Consider the following 22,602-nt stretch of genomic DNA (forward strand, 5'->3'; position numbering starts at 1 on the left):
AGTAGAAATTACACCATGATAATGGTTATACCATAGAAGTATAGAATATATTTAATAAAATAATAAATAATTTATGTAATATTAATGTAAGTTACTCTTATTTATATTATTATTAAAATGTATGACATTGATAAAGAGAGTGAACACTTGAAAGAAAATGAGGTTAATCTTAAATTTTTAAATTAAGAGTCCCACTTTGATAAAACATATATATATATGAGCAACATGAGTCTACTCCATTTTATATATGAAGGAATATGTTGGCAATGTTTATCCAATGAATTGGTCAAAAATACCCTTCTTCTTTTAATTCAACTAAAGTTTTTTGTGAATGATATTTTCGTAAATCACTTAAAATATGGTTATCTCTCACTCAAACCCTATAATCCTACCTCATTTTCTAATTTCACCGAGTCTGTAGAAGAGGAGTTGTTCAGAAGGTAAATCTCTCCACATCGACACGTAGTTTGTTTCTTCGTGGTGGTGCTACTCTCTTCGCGAAAGAAATAGACTATGTATGGATGTGGACTGATTTACCTTCTGGATGGTTTCTCTTCCGTAGACTCAGTGAAATTAGATAATAAGATGAGATTACAAGGTTTGGGTGAGAGTTAACCCTATTTTAAATGATTTATGAAAATATCATTACCAAAAAACTTAATTTGAATGAAAAGTGAAGGATACTTTTAACCAATTTTTAGGTACATATTGCTAATACGTTACTTCATAAAATGAGTGAATTGATATTAGTAAACCCCTATATATATATATGAGGAGATCCATTTACACGCAAGTTAAGTTATACTAGTTACACTCAATTTTAACCATTTATTTTCTTAAATCCAACAGACCAAATGAGTGAGGACAATAAGTAATTTAAAATTTTTATTTTTCTTTCTCATTATTTATTGCACTTACCTATTTGGTCCATTAGACTTAAGAAAATAAATACTGAAATTGAGTGTAACTTAACTTTAGATGTAAATGAATCCCTCCTCTATATATATAATTTTATATTATGTAATAAAAAGAGTGAATAATTAAAACTTGAAAGAAAATTGAGGTTAGTCTAATATTTTATATCAAGAGTCATTTAAATATCTATTTATATTTAGAGTGTATTATATATGCACTCTCACTATATTTAACATATTTATTATATATCTATCAATTATCTGAATAACTTTATTTGAAAAATTAATAATAATTAAATAATGGTGGTTTAATAAAAAATGCAACGATAATATATCAAACTCAAAAAATAGCGGTACATATATTATTTTTCTCGTATCTTATAATAGGCCTTTTTTCCTTCTCCTTTATCTTTTCCCTTGCAATATTCATTTTCATTATCATTAAATTGTTTTTCCTCATTTTCATTAATAAAACATAGCAATCAAATCTACTTCACTTCTCTCCTCTCACCCCAACAACCACCAAATTCTTCTCTCTCTCTTTCTCTCGGTACCCTTCTTCCTCTCTCTCTAGGGTTTCGTCGCAAACTCTCTCACTCACACTGCTCACGACGATTCTAGGGTTCCTCTTTCCGCAATTTCCCTCATTACGTAACCTCTCTCTCCGCGATCCACCAGTTTCGGTTCCTTCAATTGTTTTGCTCTCGATTCCGTTTGTTTTTCTGCTGAGGTTCGTAAATTCTGACTCTTCTACGTTATTGGTTGTGATAATTTGAAACTTCGTATAGTTTTGATGTCAATTTTGATTCTGAAAATTTGTTGAATTCTCTGCATTGATTATGTTGATGTATTAAGTTCTTTCCATTCGGAGCTGGGAGGATATGAGAGAAAAAGAAGGGAAGTGGGATATGTTTCCTGTTTTTTATTTTATGTTGCGAAAATTGTGTTTGGCTAATTGAGTTTGGAGAAGAAACCTTGAATTTCATCTAGGTATATTCCATGAAGCTTGGATGCTTCTGTTATTTTATTGTTTTGCATGATTGCTTCAGACTTTGTAGTTGAGGATGATGAATAAAAAGCCTCGCTATTTTTTGAGCTGCTAATTTTTGTGTGCTAATAATGTGGTAGAATTCATGGATGTGCTTGTTTTTATAAGGTGGCTATTTGAATGGTGTAGGCAAAAGAATTCTAGGTACTACAGAGAAACAAAGGAAGTCGAGTGCTGTTGGGATTTTATATTGTGCCAACTAATGCTTCTTGCTGCTTGATGATAGTTGCAATGGACTTGAATGCTTCGCCGGTCCCGGATGAAGAGGAAGACACTTTTGAGGGACATGCTGTCAGAGAGTTTATCGCATCAGAAGAACGTGTGGAAAGTGCTGTTGATATAGCACGCCGGGTACCCTTTTCTCTACCTGTTTCATTTTCTCTCATTTCAATATCTATGGATACCTCGGACTAGGAGCTCTATGATGGTAGTTTCTCATTTACTAGATGAACTGGCGAAGCTTATTCTCTTTAGCAAAATTTTAAATTATGGTTTCGGGCGATTGTGGTCACAGTTGTGGTTATTGAGATTACGGTCATTGCAGTCGTTGCTATGCGGATTGTGGCCGTTGCAGTGTGGATTTTTTTGTGATTAAAAAAATATTTATGAATTTGATGCACCCCAAATGCGGTCTGATGTGTCCCAAATTGCAGTTGATGCGGTTGTGGCAGTCAATGTAACATTGTGGGGCTGCATCAGGTGATGCAGTCCGCAATTTGAAACAATGGATGGAACTCCAACATTTTAACTTGTTTTCTAATAGGGATTAAATGTACTTCAAAAGACCACATTGTGCAAAAAATAAAATTTCGGTCTTTATACTTCTGTTGTTTTTATGTATGAACTGATGCTTCCTGGTATGAACATTCTAATGCTCGAATGGCTTCGTTTGTGAATTTATCATAGACTGTCTGTGAATTACTACTTGTACAATCCCATGATCAGTTTCCTTTTTGTTTATTCTGGCATGATGATTTGAGCTTTTGATAGTAATGATCATCTACCTTTATATTATATCTAGTGGAATGAGGATTGTGGTTTAATTTTTGTCACCTTAATTGCCTGCTATGTAAATTATCCACATAGCATGACTTAGTCTATTGAAGGAATTATTCTCACTTTCTTGGCTGTTGTTTTCCTACCTATTCCTTCCCCGTTTAATGAGAAAATTTCATTCAATTGAGTGATTCATTATCCAGGGCTATCCATAAGTTTCATTCTGAGCATAAGATTTTTTGTTTGAGTTCCATCTAAGAGGATAAAATTTTGGGTTCTGTTATAAACTTGTCTATTGATCTTCAAGTGGGTCCTTTCCCAAAAGCTCAAATGGAGTCCTCAACAATAATTCCTTTAATTTGTCCAATCAATCACCGTTCAGCTCCTTCTCTGTCACCATTAGTTTTTAAATTGTATTGTCTGTATTGTACCTATCTTTTTAATAACACAATTTCTGAGTTACTGCTTATTTTAGGAGCGTGAAGAAAGAAAGAGACGATTGAAGAGAGAACGTCCAGATGATAGGCCCGTGCATGTATCACAGTCACCTGGATATGATCAGCTGTTCCATACTAAGGCCCTTAAATCACATGATAAAAGCAGGCTTCCTCCAGGTTAGGGTCTTTTCTTCATGGTCCAGGTTGAGTACTATAAATAAATACACAATATTTAAAGATTTTTTAGTTATAAAATGCAGTTTGATAACTATTTTATAACTTGAGGTCATATTTGAGATGGTTAGAATGCCTTTGATACTGCTAATTACGATGGGTGTACATGGTTGAAAAGAGAGGATGTATTATCATTTTATTCTGTACATGCAGGGTGGTTGGAGTGTCCTTCATTTGGCCAGGAAATTTATTGCATGGTACCTTCCAAGGTTCCACTTGGTGAATCATTTAATGACTGCATTGCTCCTGGTAAAAGATACTCATTTAAGCAAGTGATACATCAACAGAGAGTTTTAGGGAGAAAAGTAAGTAGTTTATTTTAAAAAAAGTGTTGTCTCATGTTTCTTCTGCTTCTTTGGCATTGAATTTTTTTCTTCAATTTTAAGTTTTTGAGCAGAAGTGATCTAAATGCAAGGAACTTGTAGATTTTGAGCATCAAGGAAAAAATAGAAAGGATCCTTATATCTAGTTGTTTACCCAGCTACAATCTTTGTTGCTTGTCCTTAGCAGCACAAAATAAAGAAATTCAATGCTCTATTTCATATGCAAAGACTTTCTGCTCAACTTTGACTCTTTTTTTTACATTTTATTCTCTTGGTTTGCAGCTTGGTCTTGTGATTGATTTGACAAATACTTCTCGATACTATCCTGTGACAGATTTAAAGAAAGAGGGTATCAAACATGTTAAGGTATGTAATATAGTTTAAATTTACTTAACTTTAGGTTTTCTATTTGTCTTTTAACCTATTACACCTTGATGTTGTCCTTAATTTGAATATCATTGATGTGGTTTAGATTCAATGCAAGGGCCGTGATTCTGTACCTGATAATTTAGCTGTGAATCAGTTTGTTTATGAGGTTTGTTTCTTTCTTGATCATATTTTTGCAGCCTTCCCAAGTTATTTAAAAGAATTTGCTGTGCATTTTCTATTTTACAAGCAATGTGTCATTTAATAAGCATATTTATTACCTTGCAACATGCTCTAGAAGTGGGGATTCTTGATGGTATGAATTAATATTTAGGGTCTCCTTTAGAAAAAAATATGTAAGAAATTTGTGTAGATTAATTCATAGTAGATGCTAAATGAAAGCTAAAGTTGATTCAGGTGAATTTAATTGGTATACCATATGGACTTTTATTTTATTTTAGTTAGGGTAAATTACACATTACCTACTAAATTTTAATTCGTTATTTGCATACTTAAACTATTTTCTAACAAAATTTTATGCTCTGATAAAAAGTTTAGAACTGTATTTTCTGTTAAATCTAACAGTAACAGTCTGTATGTGTTTGGGAGTTCAGTGTTTCAAGATTATATTGAAAGAGATCACATGTAGATTTCCACTGTGGTAAAAACATGTTTATATTTTGTGGTAGTTTCGGACCCGGGGTTGTGGTACAAAATGAAACCCATCCTTCTATCTATGAAAAGTGAAAAGGGACTAAGCTTGTGGGACCATGTGTTATTTACCCTTTTAATTATCAAACAACAACAAACCTTTCTCAGTAGGTGGGGTCATCCAACATCACACTCCCATCTTTGTAATATTGAGTTTATGCTCTTATTGGATTTTTACTTACCAGTATTCAGTAATCGGTACCATGCACTATCACAAGTCTTGTAGCTGTTCAGTATAATCTTTTTTAGAGGCTGAGAAGCATTTTTCTATAAAAAATAGTACCTGAATGACTCCCCATTTCATTTACCCAGCTTTTATCTTTTGGTTTACACGTTCCTTTATTTTTTATCAATTTTTATGATAGATCTGAGATGCCTAAGTTGTGTGACTTGTGCTGTGGTATATTTCAATTTGCACCTATAAGCTAGTGTTAACATGCTTCTTCAGTTTCTTTTATGTTAAATTCCTGGGATTCTATTGTGAACCCTTCAAATTGTTATCATATTGTAAGTAGCAGATGAGTGGTTATATATCTCTAACATAAAAAGTTATTCATTAACGTTTGTAATATAAATTTATGTACAAATGATGTTTAGCTACTTGCATTTCTGTGTGCGTGTATATATAATATAACTGTGAATGCACACACATACACATATATATACATATATTTAAGTATTAGTAAGATTTTGGAAGTACTTAAGATACAAATCTCTGATGCTTGGTCCTTTTCAAAGTAAAAAGTGATAGTTTCTCATTTCTTAGAGAAATTTGCATTATAGGTTATTTTGTAGTATATTTTTCTTTCTAACAATAAAGATCAAAGAAAACATTAACAAATTAAACCTAGCAAATCCGTATACATATCTGTTAGAAATATGCCTATAAAAAGATCATGTGCTTTACACCAAGCAGAAGTAGTCCAAGGCCAATGCCTAATCTTATCCGATAGAGGTGCTCATCCAGAGAAATCTCCTCAAAGATGTCTAATTATGCTTCAACCCAAACAATGATTATAAGCTCTTAACCATGTGATTATTTTCATTTCCAGGTTACTCAATTTCTAGTACGTCAAAAACACTCGAAGAAGTATATACTTGTTCATTGTACACATGGGCACAATCGTACTGGATATATGATCATCCATTATCTGATGCGTTCTATGTCATTGTCTGTTACTCAGGTCAGTTATGGAGTTACCTTAAATGTATTCATCTCTCTCTCTCTCTCCCTCTCCCCGGTGTGTTTGTTTAAGATGTGGCTTAAGTTCTGTATTTATACTTTTTATTTGCCCATTTTGTAGGCAATAAAAATGTTCTCTGATGCGCGCCCTCCAGGAATCTACAAACCTGATTACATTGATGGATTGTACACATTTTATCATGAAAAGAAGCCTGAAATGGTAGTTTGTCCTCCGACTCCGGAGTGGAAAAGATCTTCTGAACTTGACCTCAATGGTGAAGCAGTTCCAGATGATGATGATGATGGAATACCAGACCCTCATCTGCATGTATCGATAGTATACATACTGATTTTTTGCTATTTTGGCTTTTACTATTATCTCATGCCAGATGAACGGCCTTGTCATCTTCTTGTTGATTTCTTGCAAGTGCTGTTTTCATTTTTTTCCTGATTCATGATAAGGCATAGGTTTCTTTTTTATAAACCCATTTAGAATTCAAAATTTCCCTTTTTAGGTTAAGCCCTTTGTCTTACTGTTACTTTAGGATTACGCAAATGACATATTGCAGATTTATAAGATTCATATGTCTGGATTGTTAATCGGAGACTGCTGTGTTAGGATAGCAGAGGAGTGGTGATTTTCAACCCTTCCACATGCCGAGATGGTGAACCGCGGCGTGGTGAACTTCCGTACTATGTAGTAGTGAGTTAGTGGCGAATCTTGACGCAAATTGCCAGTCAAGTAGCCTAATTTTAAAGGGAAAAAGTCAGTTTTCCCTTTTCTTAAATTGCAAAAGTCTTTTTTACCACCTCTTCTCCGACCGGGTCAAGTAGCCTAATTACAGTGTCTGTCTGGCATGAGTCTGGTAAACTCAAACCCCAACTCCGATGTTATTCACAAGCGGTTGTATGCATTACACTAACTGTCCATGCACCAACAGTACAGCCACTTGTCGCAGTGGTGCAGCCACCACCTTTTCGGTTGCTGGGGGTGTTGTAGGTGTCTCATCCTCATTCCTATCTAGGATCTGTCCCCGCCTTATTCAGTCTCTACTCTAATGTTCATATGTACTAATATTAATGTAAAAATAGTGGACCCATCTATATGACATGTCTTACATTTCGACATATTTTTCACTCTCTCAGGAGAACCATGAGACTGATGCACGAATGACAAATGATGATGTTTTGGGAGATGAAATATCTAATGATCAGCAAGAGGCATTCCGGCAGTTCTGTTATCAATCACTTAAATTGAGTGGTGGGGTAAGCCTTTTAAATGGTTGTCTTGCATGCATGAGTTTATTGCTTACAAGGATTTGAGAGCTTTGGAATTATGATGATTCATTTTGATAATTTTACTGTCAGCTTTCCATTTCTGGTCATTAAGTTGCAATAAAGGAATTGGTGGAAAGTATTCTGCTAGTTGCTACTTTGTCATCTGGTTGTCTCTTTGTTTCTGACACTTGTTGGACTATTTGCACTTATTATTTGATATTCTTGGAGCTGTCATTATATGTTTTCCAAATGTTTTTTATCATAATCTTTCATTCTAGAGGTTTTCCTTCTTGCTTTTGTTAAAAATGTGAATTTGTGCTAGGATTTTGTCATTCCTTGGTCCTTCACTGTGGGTCGTTTCATATGCACTCATATTTGTCTGTCTTCTCCAAGACAAAATTGGTTCCTTATTCATATTTGACATGTATGTTGATGTGGACTTGTTTGTTACATATTGTTGATTTTTTGAAATGACATTGTTGTTGATTTGATTTAAGGGCTAGTGAGACATTTTTTGTTTGAAGAATTTATAGTTATATGGGGTTTAAAAGGGCATTAGAATTTTAAGATTCTTTTCTGGTACCGTAAGGCGTAAGCTTTCCATTTGTATGCAGGGCTGACAACTTTTGAATTGTACATTATTATACTTATAATTTTCATGTTCATCAAACGAATAGATAGATGCGGTATATTCATATTTAATTCTATGTTCTATTTGGTTTTATATGTGTAAAACCTATGCAGCTGATGACAAGGATTCTTTCAATGATTTCCTGTATCATGCCTTTTCCCTTATATTTTTAAGGTTGGCTACATCATATACCTCATATGCTTGTTATAGCTGTTTTACTAATTCTTAGCATGCAGGCCAGAGGACACGCACAATTTCCAGGTTCACATCCCGTTTCTCTTAACAGGTTCTACTGATCTGAGCCATTAGCATATTATGTTGTGATATGTTATATTAGTTAAACAATGATTTTTGAGCTGTTATATCTGTGCCACTATACTATTATTTGTTGTGTTGTTATGCCTTTACTAATCATGTGATTGTGCATAGTGGTTTGCATTGTGTTGCTTAAGTGCATTTTCCTTTTTATATGATGTCTACCAAAAAGATTAGTGCTCCTCGCCAGGTATAATAAGTAGAATAAATTTGCCTATGTATTTTGTCCAGAGATTAATTTTTGTAACGCACTGGACATTTAATTGTACCCTCATATATATCTTCTTATTCAAATATTAAATACTGCTTGTCTTATGCTAACTAGTCTTATACCCTATCTCTTAGTTGCAATATATAGAAGGTAAGCGAGTGATTTCTTAAATGCTTCCATATTCTACCAGAAGATGATAACCATCATTCTTTTTTTGGTAAGAATGTAAAATATATGTTGCAACTGAAAAATTATATCAACTTAAATCATTTTTTACCTAACCCCTTATTATCATTTTTCCACATTCCTTAAATTAATGCTTTCTTTCTAGCTGCTTTTACATGCCATTACTTTGTAAACTGGGTATCTCAAGGATTAGATTCTAATTCCTTATGCTTTAGTCTTGTCAAGTTACAGTACTTCGCTATTCTTTTTTTCGTCAGAGGCATCAGTATGTTTTCTCTTAATTTCCTAAATGCCTCCATTCTACTGGTCAATGAAAATCATCATCTTTAATAACCTCTCGTGTATCATTTTTCCACATTTCACATTCCTTACATTAATGCAATCTTTATACCTGCAATTACAAGCCAATAATCCAATTTTCAGATACCTCAAGGGTCAAATTCTAATCCCTAATGCTTTATCTCTTGTCATTTTAACAGTGCTTCATTGGCTACTCTATTTTACTTCCATTTTTCCTATTTTGTCAGCGGCAGGGAATCCATCTATTTTGTATTCCGTTAAGTTAAATCAGATTTGCATGGTATAATTGAGAGTCTTTTTATGGGTTGTTCGATCAAACTACCTTGTAGCTTTTAAGGTATCTGGAAGTTTAAAGCTGAAGGTGTTTAGCGTTAATGGGGAGGAGATGAAGTATTAGTACATATTTTAGTGTAATGTAATTTGATAAAATTGACCAATGTATTATTGAAAACTCTTATGCTTTTTGGAAAGCTACCAGAAGAGCTTTATGAAAGCTAGCTTTCAAACACTACAAGCTCTTTTCAACTTTGTTTATATAACGACTCTAATATCTTGTTGACTGTGTCAAAAAGCTACATCTTACCTGATAAGGTACAAGCTCACATTTTCAAACAGTGCCTATATGGACTTATGGCCAAAAATTTTAAAGACTATTTTTGTGATGAGATATTTTTTTGCCATTATTTAAAAATTAAACTCTTGGAAACAGTGTCTTCGCTTGTGAGGGTAAGGCTGCATACATCTACTCTCCACTGATTCATTGCGGATCACAGAGTTCAGAATTAATTAAATTCCCCAAGTAGGATTCTAACCTATGACCAGCTAGTTAACAGTGTGGGAGCCTCGTGCACTGGGACACTCATTTAAAACTTAATCTCTTTTGTCTTGGTTGTATAAAAAACTAAATCTCAAACCAATGATGGCATTTGTTTATACAATTCCGTAGTTTAGTAAATTTAGTAATCATGTTAGATTGTTAGTGGATTGCAAGAGTTATTTTTTAGACACAGTTCCTTATTAAGTTGATATTTCTATTTCTAAATTTATATTAAATTTCAGTACTTTGTTGTGCAGGGATAATTTGCAGTTGTTACGACAGCGTTATTATTATGCAACATGGAAAGCTGATGGTACACGATATATGATGCTTATAACTATGGATGGATGCTACTTAATTGACAGAAATTTCAATTTTCGAAGGGTCCAAATGAGGTTTCCTTGCAGGAGTACAAATGATGTACGTGTGCTACTTTATTTTGGAAAATTATGATAGCATTTGTTAGAGATGATTTAACTTAATTATCCGATTTAGTGATATCTAAATATCAATCACCTATGTAATCAGTAGCTAATTTACAGCTGAAGCTGTAAATTAGCTACTGATTACCTCCTTGATTGATTGGGATTAGATTATAAATAAGAGATTAGTGTACAACTAACTGATAGGGTACAACCCTTTCTGAAGAAAAGTTATTCAGATATATTGAATTATGGATTTAGAAGGAAAACAATACAGAAATTAAGAGCTAGATTCCCCGGATGAGAAGATTCTTAGCCCCAAACTGTAAACTCCCCAGAAAAATCACAATAAGACTGCTGACGTGACTCTATCCCCATTTAATTAGATGCACATTCTCTCTCCTCTAGTTAACGTCCTTTCCCACTTGTAATTTCGTTTTTCTGTAACTGCCCCAACACTTAATCCTACTTGGGCCTAGGGAGTATACATGATGGAACCTGGGCGTACTTTTAGTGACTAATAATAATGCACAGTTTCTTCGAAAGGCTCTGTTTCAACATGGCATCATAACTTATGTCCCCATGGCAACTATCTCTTAGACTCAAGATTTGGACACAAGTAATTATTAGAATGGTTTACAGACCATTCTTAAAGAACAATACCTTAACTTCCCAGGATTTCCTCCTAACAAGGGGTATCCTTTTGCAATTCCCAAAGCAAACACCAGAGTGAGGAATGTAAACCTCCACACCATACATTTATGTATAATTGCTTAAGGGTTAGTTTGGGAGTTAGATTTTGGAGGGGAAGGAAGAGGAGGCTTGGGAGTCATCTCACAAGTGTATTTCATGGTTCCCAAACCTCCCCATGGCAACTATCTCTTAGACTCAAGATTTGGACACAAGTAATTATTAGAATGTTTTGCAGACCATTCTTAAAGAACAATACCTTAACTTCCCAGGATTTCCTCCTAACAAGGGGTATCCTTTTGCAATTCCCAAAGCAAACACCAGAGTGAGGAATGTAAACCTCCACACCACACATTTATGTATAATTGATTAAGGGTTAGTTTGGGAGTTAGATTTTGGAGGGGAAGGAAGAGAAGGCTTGGGAGTCATCTCACAAGTGTATTTCATGGTTCCCAAACCTCCCCTTTCTCTTTCTTCTCCTCTAAAATCCAACTCTCAAACTAACCTTAACTGTCTAAAAATAATAACCAATCATATCTGTCCAATCTGCTAATGGTACACACAACACAGTACACAAACAGAGAATATAACTGTGTAAACACAATAACTATACAAATACTAGTATTTCAGGCCTAGTGGGTCCTGGTCTGTTTCTGATTCTTATCAAGGCTCCCCCAGGCATAAACAGCCTTGTCCTCAAGGCTGCATTGTGGAAACTTGCCCTTGATAAACTCGGCATCCTGCCATTTTCTTTCTCAAGATACCTCTTGTAATCCCTTCCTTAGATATCTAAACCAATACACAGCAAAACTTTCCATGCAAACAAAGGCTAGGGATACCTTCACATCCAGTTTGGTATTTTGGATTTCAAAATGCTTTTCTGATTTGGCCACCCAACCAAATGGGATTTGAACCATCATTAATGGGCATGCTTATCTTTTCTAATACATGTTTTGAACATCTGAAGTATCTTCTTTAGATTGTTTTGGCTGGACATGGAATTGATCAGAATGAGGAGATATGGGAGTTTTTGGTTGGAACTACTAGCATTTTGATCATCCATGACATGATGTTTTTGTTTAGCTATGTCCTTTCAACACGAGCATAGGAGGACCCAGAGCATCCAAATTTCTTATCTTGTTATTCACTTATGTAAAGCCATTTCTCATTCTCCGAGCATCTCCTAAAGATCTATACTGACTTTTGTGCTAAGAATTGGACATTTCATCTTTACATTATCCGCTCCATGTATCGCTCTAATTCCTTCACATCCTCTCTGATGGCATCCAGCAGGTCAGACCAAATTGTTAGGCTCAAGAATTGGTCACAAATTGTTGTTTTATTAGAATAATGTGGCTTGTAGACTTGATAGAACAATATATCAACTTCAGAGGGGTTCTCCCTAACAAGGAGTCCTCCTTCTAGAATTCACAATAACCAACGATTGATGCACAATACTATCAATACACAAAAGACACTATTAGAGACTGCCAAAATAACTGTCTAAACAAATATAATTCAGGCCTAGTGGGTCCTAGTCTGTTTGTTATTTCTATCACTTGAAAAGGGCACTGTTTATCTGAATTGTTGGATTGACTTGTCTATTCAACATTTTCTATTTATAATACAAGAGTAAATACATAAATTCCTTAACGTTGAGGAAATAAAATCAGAGAGATAATTACAAGATATGATTTTATAATCATATATATAAGAGTAAATTACACTAATACCCATGAGTTTTAGTGAAATTACACAAACCAACCCTCACGTTTCTACACCTACACAAATCCCCCTAGTTTTTACACTTTCAATACACTGACCACTCTTGCATGAGAAATAAGTGTAATCTTTTAAACAAAAAATATGATAAATGCAATGAAGTTAAACAAAACATGATATATTGTTGAGACAAGTCCAAATAATATACAAATCAATATATCTTCATTATTTTTTGTTACAAAATATATCAACAATTCTAAAGAAATATTGTTTAAATTGCTCTTATACTTTATCGTAACGAACCAAAAATAATAAAGAGGTATTGACTCATATATTATTTGGACTTGTCTCCACAATATATCATGTTTTGGTTAACTTCATTGCATTTATCACATTTTCTGTTTAAAAGATTACACTTATTTCTCGTGCTGGGGTGGTCAGTGTAATGAAAGTATAAAAATTAGGGGGGTTTGCGTAAGTGTAAAAAAGTGAGAGGTGACTTGTGTAATTTCGCTAAAACTCAGGGGGTGTCAGTGTAATTTACTCTATATAAACCCAATCAAATACAGAATTTTCTAATTATCTGAACACTCCCCCTCACACTAGAGCATGCATGGCAAATGCATCCAACTTGTCACATACTAAGTGAAGATATCTGCTAATTAATCCTAGGAATTCACAATTGAGGTTCATAGATTTAACTTTTGTAGAACTTTAACTTAGAGAGATGTTTGAGTCAAGCAAGTTCTCCTGCAGCAAGAGACATGACTATTTATTCTTCCTGTGCACTTAATCTAGCAACAATATTTTGTTTCTTACTTCTCCATGAGATAAGGTTGCCACTAATGAAAATACAACAACCTGAAGCTAACTACCCATCATTTGGGCATCCAACTAATTTGCATTTCAATAGGTGATAATATCAATATGAGCTCTGTAGAGATCAATCATCTTTTAGGAGATCCTTTAATGTAACTAAATGTTCGAACAACTGCATCTTAGTGACTATCAACTATCAAGTGGTAAATGAAGGAATTGACTAACGACACTTACAAAAAAAGTTATATCTATTATTGTCATAGTTAGATAACCCGACCTGCCTATAGGTCTTTGATATCTCCCAAGATTTGGATATGGTTTCCCTTGATCTGACATAGGTTTAACATTAGGATCCATCAAAGTATCAATAAACTTATAGTCTAACATGCTTGTGTCCTTTAGAATATCTAGAGCATAGTTCCTCGGCAGTACTTGTGTGTGAATCGAGCTACCTCGATTCAAAGAAAGTATCATAATGGTACCAAGTCTTTGGTTTGAAAGTGTTGAAATAAATGTTGTTTGAGACGCTTGACTCCATCATGGTTATTACCATTAATGACAATGTCATCACATAGACTAGAAGATAAAGACATTTACCATTGGAGGAATGCTGATAGAGTACAAAGTGGTTTTTCTTACTACCAATCATACCAAACTTTTGGAGAATATAGTTGAGCAATGCTCTAGATACTGCTGAAGGCCATATAATGGCTTATACAACTATCACACAAATCCACAAGAGTCCCCCTGAGCAAGAAAACTTGGTGGTTGCTCTATGTAAACCTCTTGTAGCAACTTCTCGTGAAGAAAAGCATTCTTGATATACAACTAGTCCAAGGGTCATGCGCAAATGGCCAACATAGACATGGAAAGACGAAAAAGGCATTTTGGCAACAAGAGAAAACATCTCACCATAGGTAATACCCAATTGTTGAGTACAACCCTTAGCCACCAATCGGGCTTTTAAGCGATTAACCTGACCATCTGGGCCAACTTTGATCGCAAAGACTCACTGATAACCCACTACAAATTTCTCTTCGGGAAGAGTAACAATTGTCCAAGTTTGATTGAATTGTAAAGCTATGATCTAATCAATCGTAGTTTGCCACTACCTTGGATGAGAAAGTGCTTCATGTACAATTTTAGGGATAGAAACTGAGAAAAGAGCATACACAAGCATATTGGGGTAAAGATAAACGATAGTAACTCAAACAATCATGTATGGGATGTGGGTCACGAGTATAGCGTATACCTTTACGAACAACTATGGATAAAACTTAGTAGAAGGTGTAGGTGGATCTGACGGGTGAAGACAATTGAGCAGAGTGGAATCACTTGGGTCTTGAGTATGTATAACCTCAATTTGTGCATGATATGGGCGTTGTTGGTAGTACTATGTTAAGGTTCCATCTCGAAACCAATTTGATATAGAGGAATAGCCAAATGGGTATTTAAGCCATACCTAGAACACTGAAGCAAGTGATGTGGGACTTACTTCTTAACATGCCCTCCATAGAAGTCTGTCGGACCGGGCGAAAGGTTAACTTTAACCCTTGTTGAAAGGACATTTTTTGGCTCATGATAACCTGAGAGAAGTTGTGCTCTGGCCTCTGATACCAACTTAAAAAGGACATTGTTTATTTGAATTGCTTGCATGGTTTGTGCATTCAGCCTTTTATATTTATAATACAAGACTACATAAATCCCTTAACTTCAAAGAAATAAAATCATAGAGATAATTACAAGATATGATTTCATAATCATATATTTAAACTCAATCAAATACATAATCTTCTAATTATCTCAACATTATCCCTATCCCTACCATGCTTCAATGCCAGCAGTTTTCTGACATGCAATCTATGCCTCTATTCTGGAAAGCCCTCACTGCCACATGTTTTTGGCAAGTTTTTTCCACTGTCCATTTAATGAGAACCTTAAAGGCCATGATCTGAACCGCACACCACCAAGGCCATCTGGACTGAGCATTTTCCAGCCTTTTTAATATTTTTAATTTTCAACAGTTGTGCAACCTACCAGCCACCACTGGAGTTTCTGAACACTAACTACCTCACATCAGGCGCAGAAGGTATACTACACATTACCCTCAGTGCCACCCTAATCTTAGAACTCCACATGTCGCCTCTTTCTGTGGTGCCTGTCAGTTTTCTTTTTCTTTATTGGTACTTAGCATTTTCCAGTCTACCCCCTTAGAAATTCTCAGGTTGGCTGTATTTGTTACAAACTTGGAGCATATGGTCCATATACTCAAACTTCAGAGCGAGTATATTTTGCACGAGTAAATTCCATGACCAATTATAGTTATGAAAACCTCTGTAATTAGCTTGTGAGTAGACTTTAACTTAGCTACTATACTGATAAACTGATTAACTCCTAGCCAGTTATTTTGGTTGATTGCTATTTTACACTACAAATAAGTGTTCAGTGTGTTATCCACAGACATGCAATTTCTTTCAAACATCTATTCAAAATCTTTGATGCAAAAAGTGATATTTTATATATTTGGTTTCTGAAGGGTTTGGGCGAGAAGACCCACCACTTCACATTACTTGATGGTGAGATGGTTATTGATACATTGCCAGATTCAAATAAGCAAGAGAGAAGATACCTTATATATGATATGATGGCAATCAACCAAGTATCAATAATAGAGGTTTGATTTATCTATATTTTCACAATTATGCTGGAAGATATCATTTATGCTCTTCACTAGTATTGGTTCATACATTAATGATAGGAGAACCACTTGTCCTTATTGTTATCTTTAATTTGTATTGAACAGTTGGATAATATTTAAATTGTCATGCAGTGCTTGTTGATATGATTTCTCATTCTTGTTTGAGAACCAGCAGATTAATTTTAGCTAATGTCCCTGCTAAGTTGTCTAACTCTGCTTTTGTAGTTAGCTAAAAGGCACGTACTTTTGTTTCATGATGTGGATGTTGCTTTATTTTCTGTCTCTTGCTCTTCTCTTTCATTTAGTTGTCTCTATAGTAGCTTCATGGTCAATATGTTTTCTGTTCTCTGCTCTCTCGTTTTTGTGTTGGGGTAGGGAGAGAGAGTTGTAGAAATCGTCTCTTCTAACATCAGATAAAATATGACTGAAATCTTAGACATACAGTTCCTCAGATTTTTTTATTGCATGCATCTTTCTTAGCTGTTTAGTTTTCTTGTCAATGTATCTGGTCTTGTACACTCATTGGCTATATACTGTGATATATATATATATACACACACACACATATATATGAAACCTAGGACTAGGATTAGTCGCTTGAAGGGTCTGGCATATTTTGATTTTAAACATTTCATTTCACGTTTCCTCTGATTTTACATTGCATGCATCTTTTTTAGCTGTCTAGCTTTCTTGTCAATGTATCTGGTCTTGTATTCTTATGGGCTTTATACTTTAATATACCAATGTAGGACTGGTCATTTGAATGAGCCTGGCATATTTTGAAATCTTCTTCCTACCCAGTCCTTTGAATTCGAGGTCTGATTTCATTGCAATTTGATAATTGGAGAACCCTGTAGAGCTCCATTGGGTTAAACTTGCATTTGTGTCTGCATAAATTATTGATATGTCCTTTCCTATAAAAATAACCTGATAATCTGTGCTTACTTGTTACTTTCTAGAATTGGCCTTGTAAGTAGGATCAACAGGGAACATCAGTTGAATGATGCATAACAGAAAAAGAAAGCCATCTCAATTTTCTGTTGACCAAGAAGTTATATTGGTTGTGACTTGTGAGAAACATTCTTATTTTCTATGAGATATAGCTCCTTTTGGGTCCATCCACATCACAGCATACTTTGAGTAAACATCATTTGAAACCTCTATAGGTTAATAAAAGGTTGATATGTATTTGATTGCAGTCTAAAAAAGACAGTGAGTGCACTTGTTGTTAATCTCACTAATTAACGAGTATGTTTATCTAAATGCTGTGGTGAACATCCGCTCCATGTTTATGTTGGTGGAGAACCTTTATTTGGTGAACCACAATTTGAAGTGTTTGACCATTTTCTTCCTTTGTTATTCTGGGTCTTTGATACTAAGTATACCTAGCTGCATACGATTGATAGCTTAAACTTGATGCAGCGACCCTTCTATGAACGATGGAAAATGCTTGAGAAAGAAGTCATTGAACCTAGGAATCATGAACGACAGCATATATACCAGAGCAGAAATCCTTACTATAGATATGATTTGGAACCATTTAGGGTACACATCTATATCCTTAAATTGAGCATTAAATAGTTTAAGTTTCACTTCATTTGTCCTCTTGTGGTGTTTCTATTTATGTGTGCTTCAAATGTTGTTTAGGTGAGGAGGAAAGATTTCTGGTTGCTCTCTACTGTCAATAAGCTTTTGAAGGAGTTCATTAAAAGACTCTCACATGAGGCAGATGGTCTAATATTTCAGGTAGGTTGTGATTGATGATCACTTTCAGTGTACTAAATGTGAGAATGATATTTTCTGTTTTGACGTGTTTATTCAACTTGCTTCTGGCTCTATGCCAAGCTGGCACTTTTAGAAAATAACATCATGGCTTGATATTGCCTTTTTGAATATTTGCTTTTGATTGTGTTGATTGGCTCATTGGAATCTACCATTACATACTGCTGCAGAGTAGTCAGCATGAGAATGCATATCTTTGTGGCCGGATGATGTAATGTTTAGTAGAAGATTTGGGAAGGAAGGGAAGTGAAGACCAATGTACCTTAACTTGAGTAGCTCATAGTGCGGGTACATTGATGTATTCCTTTTCCTTCCCAATCTTTGTTAATGATGTGTTGGTTGCCTTTCCTTTTGTTATTGGATTTAATGGAGGTTGTTACTGACAAATATTAATTAATAGGGTTGGGATGATCCATATGTACCTCGTACACATGAAGGCCTTTTAAAGTGGAAATATGCAGAGCTGAATTCAGTTGATTTTCTGTTTGAGGTTGTATCACCATCTTATTGTATATGGAGTTGATATGACATGTAATTTTGTGTTCTGATCAGCAATTGTTTGTTGCTGATGCAGTAAACTAATTCCTAGATGCTTGTGTTTACAGGTTGATGGTGATCGTCAGCTACTTTATATCAATGATCGAGGAAAGAAGAGACTTATGGAAGGGAATACAGTTGCATTCGGAGGTCAGACAAATTTTTATTTCATTGCATCTGTCCAACTCATTCTGCTATGACATATGACGTCTTGCTTGCGCTTTATTTGTATATCACTCTTCTTTGTATTGTGAAGTCCATAAAGTCAAGTGATGGCATTATGTGTTTCTCAAGGTGGCACATGTTCATACGCCAATTTAGTGTTGAGATTGGTAATTTTTGAAAACAATATCCAATTTCCATTAGATAGTGGGTTGGGAAAGCAAGCAATGTCTATCAATTTTTGGTATATTAAAGTATAAAGCCAATAAGAATACAAGACCAGATACATTGTGACCTCAAGGTCAAGGTCACATGTTCAAATCGTGTAAACATCCTCTCGCTTTCAGGGATACAGTTTTGTGCATCTACCCTCCCCAAGTCTCACCATGTGGGACCCTTGTGCACCTGGCCACCTTTGTTTTTTTAATACTTTAGCAATTATATACAAGATTGTCTTGTTTATGTTGTATTTTATTAGCTTCTAGTGAATCTATTGTATTTATTATTTTTAATGAATTTAAAAATCTGCAGATGATTCAGATCCATCATTTTATTCTGGAAAGATCATAGAGTGTTCCCGGAACCCCGAAACACAGGAATGGGTATTCTTGCGAATCAGGACAGATAAATCTGCTCCAAATGAGTTTAATACATACAAGAAGGTCATCTACCAACACCTATTTGCTAGTTTCCATTATCTTTTACTCTATTCTTGACTACAGCCATTTTCTTAATTTGTTGCAGGTGATGCGAAGTATAAAAGACAACATCACACAGGATGACTTGTTGGATGAAATAAATGAGATAATTCGCCTTCCCATGTATGCCGACAGGATACAGCATGATAGTAAAGCCAATCAGCTTGCTGCCATGGCACGACGAAGGTGATTGGCTGTGGTTGATCAGGAGCTCATGCCTATAATATTTTTTCACCGGCCGGAAAATCTGATGTTGGTAGTGTATGATATCAGGTGAAAACATGATCAAAGGTATCTGCAAATGTCTGCTTGTGGGATTAATTTGAAATTGTACTAGATATACTTATTTATATATTTGGTCATCACCTAAGGTTGCTCATATTATGTAATTAGTTAGGCCTCGCTTTAATTACTGATGTGCTGCTTAGTTGTATGATGCAGTTGGTACCTCCCAAGTTCTGGCCTGTGGTTGTCCAGATCAAGAGACTTAGATTTAGGATCGCAATGTATATTACCAATTTTATTTTAAGTTCAAATGGTGAATGTTTCTTAGGGTGAACCTTCTATTACATTGGTTAAGTTTTTAAGTGTATATGAATATTAAATTGAGAATCATTAACAAGACTTCCATTCTCTCCAATGTTTTTTAGACGCTGGGAGGAGTTTCATGCATTGTTATTATTACAATTTTGGCAATGGCATGGCTCCAGTGCATTGTTATAGCATGTTATAATTAATCTGAGTGGAAACTGTTTTCCACTCTGCCTAATGTTATTTAGACCAGGAAGTTATTTTCCATTTTGCAAGGTGGGGCAATTGGCACTGTGTATGTCTAATAGCACTCCCACTTTTCTTACTTTTATTGCGTTTTCCAAAATTACTAATATTTAACCTTTGTAAAAATTAAAGCATATATTATATAATTATCTATTTTCACTCTTGCTTTCTCATTTTAATGGTTTTTTAATTACAAAACTAACAATTCTTGTTATAACACTCTAATGATAATTATTTTTGAATTCATTTTATAACCTCTTGGAGCTCTTCTCGACTTCTCCGATAGAAATATGGTTTGCAATTTTTTTGGTATTACTAAGGGTATCTCTTCACCTTTTTTGGATAATGAACTAATCCCTTTCAAAGTTGATGGTCACTCCTCCAAACAAGTGACACTCCTCAGGAATCGAATCCTTGACCTTGTAATCACTTGATAAAAAAATGTTAATTTGTAATCTACAATCTGGAGTTGAATAGGTCATACGCATATCAATTATCATGTGGAAGGAATTATAGACAAGCACATTGACATGAAAATATTAAAACAATTAGAACAAATAATTCAAACAGAAATTCATACAGGCGAAATTACCTACTGGTGATGGCTTCAATGTTCGAAGTAGAGATGACAATGACCCTGGATGGCTTTGGGAGTGAATTATCTAGACATACCCTATTGTTTTATTGTTCCAAACTCATTTTGGACACATTGGTACCGTGAGTCCTTAGATACTAACCAGTACTTATAAATTCAAAAACAATAAAAATGAATATAATTAATTTATATAATTATGTGGTAGTTTCCTATTATTTTGTTATTTAAGTAATCAACAAAACAAAAGAAAAATTATAAAACATGATTCAAAGTTTCAAACATAATTTAAATTGACGGCACAACTCATTTCACTGCAACAAACATAAAAAAAGTTACTATTTTAACCTTATGATGATGTAAAATTTTATTTAGTAAGAACTCTTTAATCAATATAAAATTAGATTACACATGAATTAACAACGTAACATCACATCAATACTTACCAATATAACATAGTTGTTTAATAAGATAACAATCACATTTATGAATTAATATCATTTACAAATATGAATTAATAATATAACATTATAATTATAATTAATATGATATTACAATTATATTGATATATAGATTTAGGAAGGAATAACGGGTCAACATACTCACAAGTTTGAGTTCCTTATTATGTGGTATGCTCTATCTCATAGTAGATCTCAAAATTTAGGGTCTCAATTACCCGCGAGTCCAAAAATATAAATCCAAATCCAACTAGTTGTGATATTATTTGCTGATATTCACAATGCCACTGCCCATTGCCACCGGTAAGAAAGAGTCACAGTAGCAGCTTTAATTAAGGGTTTTTTTTGGTTTAAGGAGAAAGGATACCAACAAAGAGTTTAGCCTATAGAAAGTTTTTTGTGGTAAATATTTACTTTAGAATACAAACCATCAAATTGGATAGTGTTTCGGTTCACTGGTTTTGGTTCAACTAGTGCCCAGTGGCTAGTTAAATCACATAATGATTAAATAAAAATATTTTAATATAAATTTAAAATATGATAGATATGTGTATTAATACTCATCTCAGTTACTTAAGATGGAATCCTGGCAAAAGACTTTCATGAAAGATAGAAGTATAACCTTTTGGGAAGTTAACATGTGTTAGGCGAGGTTAACCATTCAAAAGCAATATATTGTTCACAAGAAATAGCCCAATTCACACTGGTTTAGCCTAGTTGACCATGACCTACATTGGGTTGGTTAACGGTTTTCAATTGAACCGACCATTAATGACATTGATACAAACAAATAAACTGTCGATAAATTTTTTTTGTAGAACAATTAAACAATGATAGTTCTGGAAAAGATCACTGCTAATAGGTATATTGGATTGTCAATAGGCTTAGCGTCAAATCTGATTTAAGATATTGAAAGACATACAACTTAATATTTGGGTTAAGGAATTTTGTATTTATTGAATGATGTTGCCACCAATTTATATCTTAACCTACAATGCTCTATATCAAGCTAGTCTCATATACAACATATATAAATAAACTGTGACAAGATCATCACTCGGAGGAAATAATACGCCGAAGCCAAAGAATAAAGTAGAAAGAAAGATCCTAAATGCAATGCATTTTCTCCAAGAGTTTTTTCATGAATGTTCTCATTTGCTTTTCATCTTCCACTCTTCTATAAATTACATTACATAACATCAACCTTATTTGCATCGAGTGAAATTAGATGAAAATATAAGTTAGAAAGATAACAAAAACATAGGCGTGACACAATGTTAGTATTTAAAATTAAA

General features: G+C 34.3%; 1 protein-coding gene across 3 annotated transcripts; it reads left to right on the forward strand.

Moving 5' to 3' along the window:
- Positions 1-1,386: 1,386 nt before the first annotated feature.
- Positions 1,387-20,114, forward strand: LOC109339089 (mRNA-capping enzyme-like). Of its 3 annotated transcripts, none has more exons than XM_019576466.1 (18): positions 1,387-1,644; positions 2,092-2,313; positions 3,434-3,572; positions 3,783-3,934; positions 4,235-4,318; positions 4,425-4,487; positions 6,082-6,213; positions 6,334-6,549; positions 7,359-7,478; positions 8,358-8,407; positions 10,208-10,370; positions 16,140-16,277; positions 17,724-17,846; positions 17,949-18,047; positions 18,484-18,573; positions 18,689-18,770; positions 19,314-19,444; positions 19,527-20,114. In XM_019576466.1, exons 2-18 carry the CDS (start codon positions 2,182-2,184, stop codon positions 19,668-19,670), a joined length of 2,058 nt encoding a protein of 685 aa, XP_019432011.1. In that variant the 5' UTR covers positions 1,387-1,644; positions 2,092-2,181; the 3' UTR covers positions 19,671-20,114. The 3 variants fall into 3 exon arrangements, with proteins under 3 accessions (XP_019432011.1, XP_019432013.1, XP_019432012.1); XM_019576468.1 differs by having other exon boundaries at positions 2,189-2,313; XM_019576467.1 differs by having other exon boundaries at positions 1,388-1,644; positions 6,334-6,540.
- The last annotated feature ends 2,488 nt before the right edge of the window (positions 20,115-22,602 follow it).

The sequence above is a fragment of the Lupinus angustifolius genome, unplaced genomic scaffold (genome assembly GCF_001865875.1).
Source record: "Lupinus angustifolius cultivar Tanjil unplaced genomic scaffold, LupAngTanjil_v1.0 Scaffold_55_76, whole genome shotgun sequence".
In the NCBI taxonomy this organism is placed as follows: domain Eukaryota; kingdom Viridiplantae; phylum Streptophyta; class Magnoliopsida; order Fabales; family Fabaceae; genus Lupinus; species Lupinus angustifolius.